Source organism: Mandrillus leucophaeus, unplaced genomic scaffold (assembly GCF_000951045.1).
Source record: "Mandrillus leucophaeus isolate KB7577 unplaced genomic scaffold, Mleu.le_1.0 Scaffold435, whole genome shotgun sequence".
Taxonomy (NCBI): domain Eukaryota; kingdom Metazoa; phylum Chordata; class Mammalia; order Primates; family Cercopithecidae; genus Mandrillus; species Mandrillus leucophaeus.
Genome location: NW_012104643.1, coordinates 323,838 through 333,307, shown reverse-complemented (window position 1 = coordinate 333,307; position 9,470 = coordinate 323,838). Strand labels below are relative to the sequence as shown.

The window sequence follows — 9,470 nt, the reverse complement described above, 5'->3', positions numbered from 1 at the left end:
GCGGGGTCCTGCGGGGCGAGGAGGCGGCTCCGAGGCTTGAAGGTCACCGGGGTTGCGCGCGGGCCCCCCAGTTCTCCAGGGCGCAGCTGCTCTTGGGAGAAGGAGGCGGTGGCCGGGATGTAAGTGACACAAATAGCGAGGTTGGGGGGCAGACCACCTGCTCTTTGCAAACTTGATGCCCAGCAGCTGGGCCCCCCCCAGAGCTGCAGGGGTGAGGGGGCGGCTGGGCTTCCCTGAGAGGTCGGCAGCGGCTGGGCCTCTCCTGGAGACACCCTCATCACGCTGTGACCTTCGGGTGACCTTCAGTGTGGTCAGTGCACCTAGTGGGGGTGGGAAACGCGCCTCCCTTTCTCTGAAGGTCGGGGGATTTCTCATCCTTCCCTGGGAGAGGTAGACAGGCGGCCTCTGAGGCTTTGGGGCAAGAACCACTCAGGTTCAGGGCGGCTGGGCCCCCAGGGCTCTTCCCACCTGTGCCTGAGTCATTGAGAATCTGGGCACGGCCTTTCCCACAGCCCAGAGCCCTGTCCTCCACCCTGACTCGCCGGCCAAGAGCAGCGTGTGTCCACCCTGTTTAATGCCAGGAACCCTCTGCCCACAGAGACAGCACAGCCTTGGGCTCTGCAAGGACTCTGCCCCAGGGCTGGAGAGAGGCACGGCCTGTGCTGGGGAGGGGGCCTCAGAGGCTGGGGAGGAGCAGCCGGCCCTTGGAAGCACAGCCCCACACTGCCTTCCTGGAGAGACACCCCAGTTTTCTCAAGTCTGGTATCTCGTGGGCCCACCCACCCTGATGGCTGCCTGAGATCCCAGCTCCTGCCCCTCCCCGCCCTCCTCCACCAGGATCCTGGCCAGGTCACAGCCTCGGTGCCTCAGTGTCTGTCTCTGCAAAGCAGGAGTGCTCTCCTGAGGAGGGGATGCAGTCGGCTCTCCCACTGCAGCTCTAATCACCTCCCCTCCTTGGAGGGGAGAATGCTTTTCCTTCCAGTTCTCAGGGTCTGATCCTCACTTCCCCACCAAGAGTCCTCCTGCCCCTGGCTGGTAGGAGGATGTGGCATTTGCATGGGCCATTTTATGGAACACTGGGGGGCCCCTAGCTCCTCCCACCTGTGCATGGCTCTTGCCTCTGCGGCTGGAGGGGTTCCTCCGGGAGTGGTCATGGACAGACGGAGACCAGGCTGTGAAAGAGAAGCGTCAGAGGCCCACAGGAAGCCCCTGAGCTGGGGCTCCGGGGACTCCAGAGAACTGGGCAGGGACTGCCTGGGGACCAGGTGGTCGGGGCAGCACAGGGGGGACTGGACCCACACGCAGCCTCCCTTGTGTCTCCCTCCAGGCCCATAGAATGCCCAGGAGTGACGAGCTGTCCTGAGCCCCTCTGGTGTACTCACCTGCCTGTCCCATACGCCCCGCCCACCATGGAGTCCAGAGGGAAGTCGGCCAGCAGCCCTAAGCCTGACACCAAGGCGCCCCAGGCCACCACCGAGGCCAAGGTACCCCCGGCAGCCGATGGGAAGGCCCCCTCGACCAAGCCCTCGAAGAAGGAGGCCCCGGCCGAGAAGCAGCAGCCACCAGTGGCCCCCACCACGGTACCTGCCAAGAAGACCCCGGCCAAGGCCGACCCTGCCCTTCTCAACAACCACAGTAACCTGAAGCCGGCCCCCACGGCCCCCGCGGTCCCCAGCAGTCCTGATGCAACCCCAGAGGCCAAGGGTCCTGGGGATGGGGCGGAGGAGGACGAAGCTGCCGGTGGGGGGCCTGGGGGCCAAGGTCCCTGGTCCTGCGAGAACTTGAACCCCCTGCTGGTGGCTGGAGGTGTGGCCGTGGCAGCCATAGCCCTGATTCTCGGTGTGGCCTTCCTGGCCCGGAAAAAATAATACCTGGGGGCCAGGCGGGGGGCACGGAGCCACTTCCTGTACAGACCTGAGGAAGCCAGTGCATGCAGAGTTCACCCTTATCTACGTGTACACACGCACATTCATTACACACCTACATATGCCCCCAATACACGCGCAAAGTGGAGAGGATGCCCGAGCCCACCCCTGCTGACCCAGGACTTCCCCAACCTCTAGGGCAGAAAGAGTCCAGGCTCCGGGGTCCACAGCACAGGATGCGGGGAGAAGGCACAGCTGGGGAACCTCAAGAAAGGAATGGACCCCATGTGTGGGCCCCCACCCCCGGCAGCTGGGTGATCCTGGGCCCCCAGGGCTGGTCTCTGAGTGGGGGTGCCGGGATGGGTGCTGCCTGGGCCCGGCCCTCGTGGGGACATTAAAGGGCACGGTTGCTCTACTTGCCCCAGTTCTGCTCTTTGTGTACCCCTGGGGGTCTGCCTGGGCCGATGCAGTGGGACAGACCTGGGGTGGGCAGTCACCTCAGCAGAGCCTCAGTGCCACCTCCCCACACCACCCAAGCCTAGCTGGGTGGGAAGACGGAGCCTGAAGCCTGCTTGTGGAGGGGGTGCTGCCCAAGGGTCGCCTTCCCCAGCTTGTGCTCCAGGGGAGCTCCGATGCTGGTGGGGAGGCAGGATGTCGAGGGCCCCTCACAGTTGTGCCCGCCCTGCCCCGCTAGACTGCCCCTCCAGCTTGCACCTGGCACCATCTGAGTCTAACCAGCGTATAAATGCAATAACAGGTAGAGTAGAACTGCTTGGCGGCGACCGTCACACACTGTCCTCAGCCCACCGTACCTGGGGAGGCCCCTTGTGCAGCCCCTCCTTAGCACATCCAGTCCCAGCGTGGTCTTTGGCGTGCAGCAGCAGGCGAGCTCCCGGAAGGTGGTGGTGGGCACTGTGAGAACGCAGCCTGCCCTCACTGGCCAGCGGCCACAGGAACCCTGGGCCTGAGTGGAGGCTGAGTCTGAAATAAACTCTGTTGTCTAAAGGCTGGGCTTGCATCCTCATCTGCATGTGGCTGGGAGACGCAGGGGCTTCCCACTGGGGAATGAGGGGTTCACGTCCACACCCCAGGCTTTCCAGGGGAGAGGTGCTGCATCCAGGACCCTCTGACGGGACCCCCTGCCACTCCTATGCCCTTATCCCGGGGGGCTCAGCCCGGAGCCACACCCAGGCCCTGCCCCATCCTCCTCCCTGGCCTTCCTGTGGGTCCTGACCCAAGGTGGACACCCGGGGGCTACAGGACCAAGGAGCAGTGTGGACATGGGGTGCCGGGAGGGCAAACCCTGCTTCTCAGGCCGAGCTCTCCAGCCAGGCAGGGGCCCTTCCGCATCTCCCACTGCAGCGAGCCCCCACATCCTGAGCGCAGAAGAGGCTCCCCTCAACACCTCTCATTCATGGCACCCAGCCCACTCTGACCGGGTGTCCAACTGGTGGGCCTGGCCACGGGTGAGGCTGCAGCACACGGGCCAACAGGGAGCAAGGCCTGTGGTGCCTGGGAACGGTTCCTTTGACCTCTGTCATCCTGGCCCCTGGGTTTCACCTGACGGGTGGCTAAGGCTGGCAGCAAGAGCTCCGTGATCACCTCCTCCCTGAAGCCTTCTTCCAGCTGGTGTGGGGGGACAGCCGTGTCTTCCTCCTGCCCTTCTGGCACACTCCCTCCCCAGAGCAGCAGTCCTTGTCCATGCACCCACACTGAGGCCCAGACAGATACGGAGGGCCCACGGGGTAGAACCAGCTTAAGCTGACCCTGTTGCTGCCACCCAGGTTGCCCTGCGAAAGCCTCCCTCGACCTCCATCCATGCCGCTGCATCCTACAAGTCAAGGAGGCAGCCTACCCCTTGAGCCTGCTGACCTGAGTCCAGCGTATAGAGAAGGCTCTGTGCAGACGCTGCTGACACTTCCAACTCCCAGCTCACCTGCCCCATGGGTGCCAGGCTACCTCTCTGACTGGCCAGCAGGGCCCCTCACCACTCTTGGCCTGCCTTCCAGTCACCCATTCTCTCCATTCTGTGGCTTGTTCTTTAAAACCAACCAGCCAGCCCTGTCTGATATAGCAGGGGACTTGAAAGGGGCCGAGAGGACTGAAGATGGTCTGCCATCTTTAACCACAAGGCTTGGCGCTTTAGTGCTGACATTCCACCCACAATGCTGCCTCATTAACTTAGCGATACTCTATTAAACGATGCTTAGATATTCCAAAACTTTTTCAACTTTAGACAGAGCAGGAATGAAAATCCTTGTAGGCCGGGCACGGTGGCTCACACCTGTAATCCCAGCACTTTGGGAGGCCAACACAGACAGATGGCTTGAGCTCAGGCGTTTGAGACCAGCCTGGCCAACACAGTGAGACCCCTGTCTCTACAATACAAATATAGCAAGGCACAGTGGCTCATGCCTGTAAGCCCAGCACTTTGGGAGGCCAAGGCGGGTGGATCACGAGGTCAGGAGTTCGAGACCAGCCTGACCAACATGGTGAAACCCTGTCTCTACTAAAAATACAAAAATAGGCCTGGTGGCGGGCACCTATAATCCCAGCTACTCAGGAAGGTGAGGGAGGATAATCGCTTGAACTCGGGAAGCAGAGATTGCAGTGAGCCGAGATCACACCACTGCACTCCAGCCTGGGTGAAAGAGTGAGACTCCATCTCAATAAATAAATAAATAAATAAATAAATAAATAAATAAATAAATATTAGCCAGGCATGGTGGTGTGCATCTGTGGTCCCAGCTACTCAGGAGGCTGAGGCAGGAGGATTGCCTGAGCCAGGGAGGTTGAGGCTGCAGTGAGCTATGACTGTGCCACTGCCTTCCAGCCTGGGCAACACAGCAAGACCCTGTCTCAAACGACAACAACAAAAACACCAAGAAAATCTCTGTAAAACCTATTCTGGGTTTGTGGTACAGCATGCACGTCTTTTCTGGGTTTATTGTATGAACACAAAGTCCACTGTCTTAACCATTTTGAACTGCACAGTTCAGCAGCCTCCTGGGGATCCATTACCACCGTCCACCTCCAGAACGCTGCATCGCTCCAGAGACTCTGTCCCTATTACACATGGACTCCCCGTCCCCTCCCCTCAACCCCTGGCACCCACCACCTACTTTCTGCCTCAATGGCTCTCCCAAATCTAGCATTGCAGATAAATGGTATCATGTAACATCTGTCCTTTTGATTGGCCTATTTCACTCCGGGTCCCTCCATGCTGTAGTCTGTTCAACTTCCCTTCCTTTTTATTTTATTTTTTGAGATGGAGTCTCGCTCTGTTGCCCAGGCTGGAGTGCAAGGACACAATCTTGGCTCACTGCAACCTCTGCTTCCTGGGTTCAAGCGATTCTCCTGTCTCAGCCTCCCAACGTGCTGGGATTACAAGCGCATGCCACCACACCTGGGTGCTTTTGTATTTTTAGTAGAGATGGGGCTTCACCATGTTGGCCAGGCTGGTCTTGAACTCCTGACCTCAAGTGATCCACTCACCTTGGCCTCCCAAAGTGTTGGGATTACAGGCATGAGCCACTGTGCCAGGCCCAACCTTCCTTCCTTTTTTATGGCTGATAAAAGGATGGAAAAAAAGGAAAAAAAGAAAAAGGAAGGTTCCTGGCTATTTGGGTCTCACCATTTGATTTTTCCTCTTTGTGCCATTTGTACGGCTTTTTTGTTTGTTTGTTTTGACGGAGTCTCGCTCTGTCGCCCAGGCTGGAGTGCAGTGATATGATCTTGGCTCACTGCAACCTCTGCCTCCTGGGTTCAAGTGACTCTTCTGCCTCAGCCTCCCAAGTAGCTGGGACCACAGGAACTTGCCACCATGCCTGGTTAATTTTTTTTTCTTTTTCTTTTCTTTTTTTTTTTTTTGCATTTTTAGTAGAGACAGGGTTTCACCATGTGGGTCAGGCTGGTCTCAAACTCCTGTCCTCAGGCAATGCACCTGCCTCGGCCTCCCAAAGTGCTGGGATTACAGGCATGAGCCACTGCCCTCAGCCTGTGTGTTTTTTCTTTGCAGGAATGCCTCCTCCTCATTTGTTGGATTTCTTGAGGTGTTGTGTGTCCCGAGCCCTTTGCCGCTTGCGGCATCCAATTCTCTCCGCCAGTCAGCAGCCATTTGCCTTCCAGTGTTTCTGGAGCACAGACGTTCTAAAAACCTGAGTTTATCAAATTGGAACCATTCTCCCATTACCGAGTAAGGTTTTAGAATCGTGGGCAGAAGGATATCCTGCCACGTTCGAGTCTCATATTCCTGGCATTCACTCACGCGTAGGCCTTTCATCCATCTGGCACTTAGGTTGTGTGTGGAGCCAGCCAGGGGTCTCACGTTTCTTTCCCATGAGATCGGACGGCCCCGACGCCAGGGAGTGGATGGTCCTCTGCCAGCCCGCAGGGCGGCGCCAGCTCCTGCTCCGACTTCCCAGCACAGCCTGTTCTGAGCCACGCCCCACCGCCTGCAACTGTGGCTTCGTCATGCTCTCACCTCCTCATTTCTCTCTTTAATCTCCCGCAGGTGCTCAGCGACTGGCTTCCCTCCTGGGAGGAGGTCGGAGTCTCCGTCTGGGATTCCGAGGCTCAGCTTCTGCTTCACAGTGCCCCTAAACCTCAGCTGTGTAGGAACCTTTCCCAAAGGAAAGCGAATTCTCAGGGATGCCCAGAGCTTATCAGTTCACTTTTATTACAGAACACTTTTTTTTGTTTTTTGAGACAGAGTCTTGCTCTGTTGCCCAGGCTGGAATGCAGTGGTGCGATCTCAGCTCACTGCAAGCTCCGCCTCCTGGGTTCAAACTATTCTCCTGCCCCAGCCTCCCAAGTACTGCCCCAGCCTGTAGTTCCGAGTGGACTACAGGTGTCCACCACCACATCTGGCTATTTTATTTTATTTTATTTTATTTTAGGGCCGGGGGTTTCACCATGTTGGCCAGGCTGGTCTCAAACTCCTGACCTCAGGTGATCTGTCCACCGCGGCCTCCCAAAGTGCTGGGATCCCAGGAGTGAGTCACCGCGTCTGGCCTCAGAACGCTTCTAAGGTCTAAACAAATACCAGATAGAAAATGTGTCTAAAAAGGTCATGCTGTGAAGTCAAATCGCTTATAAGGAAATCTGGAAAACGGGAAAGCTCTGTTGTGCAGCATGATCTCTAGGGACAGAAGCGTCCACGGATCTGGGGTCTGGGGACTGTCCGAGGCAGGCTGTGACCCGCAGGCTCTGCGGAAACTGCCTGGAGACCTGCAGCTCTAAGCCTTGCTGGGAACCTGCACCAGCATGTCAGGTCCCCCATTCTCGTGTTAGTAGCCAGCGACACACATGTGGCTTCCTAGGGCGCATGTGGTATGTATCACCTGGTGCAGAACAGGGTGGGCTGGGGGGAGGTTTCTCTGTTTTCCTCTCCAGCATCCCCTCCCCACTGCTAAGAGGGTGCGCCTCCTCTTCCGGGACTCCCACCCTAGTGCATTCTTGGTGAGGCTGCTGGTCACCTCCGGGCCCTCCCCTAGACACGGGCAGGGGCCCAGGCAGAATCCTCCAAAAGCAGGGCACAGTGAGCAAGGCTCATGGGGGCACTCACTGCTCCGGACTCCCACACTGGGCTGCTGCAGGTCCTGGCCTGACTCGGGTCTTCGGTGTCTCCCTGGTCCCAGGGAGGGATGGGAAGGGACCAGTCTCCCTGCCTTTCAGTGACCAGTCCCTGAGCACCTGGACACGCTCTGATCTGCTGTCTCCAGGCCCAGGCTGAACTTGCACTTGCCCTACAGGCTTGTTGGGCAGAGCAGGGCCTGTGCTGCCCAACTGTGTGCCCCAGGTGGGAGTCATTAGGGGCAGGAGAGATGTGTGTGGTGCAGCCAGTGCTGAGGCCACCCCCTGGGACCCGCCCTGGCACATGGGAAGGAAGGCACAAGGTAGGTTAGGCTCCCCTCTGAGTGCAGCAGCTCCAGAAGTGTGTTTGGGAGGGAACTGTCATGCCCCTCCCTGGGGCTGCTGCACCCTGTCCTCCATGTCCTGGGCACTAGGCTAGGCCAACTTAGGATAGGGCCTACCTCCTTGTTGCAACCCCCTCCAGACCACAGAGGCCGGCACCTGCCACATCTCACGTCTCTGGCCAGTTCATGCCAGGCTGGGGGGCAGATGTCAGAGCCAGCAGCTCCTGTTCTCTTAAGTGCTTCTGATGCCCAGGTGAAGGTACCCTCGTGCCCCAGCCCACAGCCCTGGCCCAGACTCCTTGCGTCTCAGCAGCTGTCACTTACTGTCTGCTTCCTGCTTCTGGGTCTGCATGACTCACGGGTGCTGGGGTCTAAGTCTCCAGACCACCCAGCCTAGCCTTGGTGAAAGGGGAACCCGGCCGAGCCCCCGCTGGGAAAGGGCCCTGTCACGTCAAGGACTGCCCAACACGCCCCTTCCCAAGAAAGGAGCCCATGTCTCCTGGTCCCAGCCTCCAACATGAGGTCCACCTGGTAGTTGGGCTGAGCTAACAGAGGGCACCCAGGGCAGCCACTGTGTGAGGGGCGTTCTCAGCAAGGGGGTACAGTCGGCCCTCAGGATCTATGGGTTCTGCATCCATGGATTCAACCAACCAAGGATGTCAAATATTTGAAAAAACAAACATGAGTGGTTGTGTCTGATTTTTTTTCTTCTTGTTATTTCCTAAACAACACGATACAGCAACTCTTCACACAGCAGTTACATTGTATTAGGTATTATTAGTAATCTAGAAATCAGTTAAAGTACACAGGAGGACACCTGTAGGTTACAGGCAAACACTATTGGAGATCTGCTCCAACCTAGCCCTCCTGCTCCTGGGTTTGAGGCCCACAGTGTGCCTGTGGGGGACGAGATCCTGTGCAGATTCAGAAAGCTCTCCAAGGAACTAGGCCCAGCCTGTGCTGTGACCACAGGCCTGCAAGGCTTCAGACACCTCCACCCACTAACACCCATGGCCGCCTAACACTGGACACTCACTGAGCTCTGTCTCTGCTACCCAGCCCAACTCTTGGCCTTGCCTGTGCCACGAGCTTCCAGCTCCCACTTCCCTTGTGGCAGGAGGGCTCTGCGTCAGGTGAGGCAGGGTTCGCTGCCTGTCTGACAGGGGTCAGGGACCCTTCTCCAGGCTGGGCCAGGGGGAACCAGAGGCCAGTGGGTTTTTTTGTTTTTTTTGAGAAGGAGTCTCACTCTGTCACCCAGGCTGGAGTGTAGTGGCGTTATCTTGGCTCATTGCAACCTTCGCCCCCTGGGTTCACATGATTCTCCCGTCTCAGTCCCCCGAGTAGTTTGGATTACAGGTGCCTGCCACCGCACCTGGCTAATTTTTGTAATTTTTTTTTTTTTTTTTTTAGTAGAGACGGGGTTTTCTTGGCCAGGCTGGTCTTGAACTCCTGACCTCGTGATCCACTAGCCTGGGCCTTCCAAAGTGCTGGGATTACAGGCGTGAGTCACCGCGCCCAGCGGAGGCCAATGGTTTTGATGGGGTGGGACCCACGGAAGCCCTCACCTTGGCTGTTCCCAACCACGACGGTTTCCCTGGTAGGAGCAGAGGTTTGCTGGGACCTCCATATTGGCGGCAGGGGGCCAGGGGCCTGGTGCTAGGGTTAGGGTCAGGGTTAGGATTAGGGT

General features: G+C 58.0%; 1 protein-coding gene across 1 annotated transcript; it reads left to right on the top strand.

Moving 5' to 3' along the window:
• Positions 1–1,333: 1,333 nt before the first annotated feature.
• CEND1 (cell cycle exit and neuronal differentiation 1) lies at positions 1,334–2,874 on the top strand. Its single transcript, XM_011993835.1, has one exon. The coding sequence runs from the start codon at positions 1,410–1,412 to the stop codon at positions 1,866–1,868; it is 459 nt and encodes a 152-aa protein (XP_011849225.1). The 5' UTR covers positions 1,334–1,409; the 3' UTR covers positions 1,869–2,874.
• Positions 2,875–9,470: the final 6,596 nt, after the last annotated feature.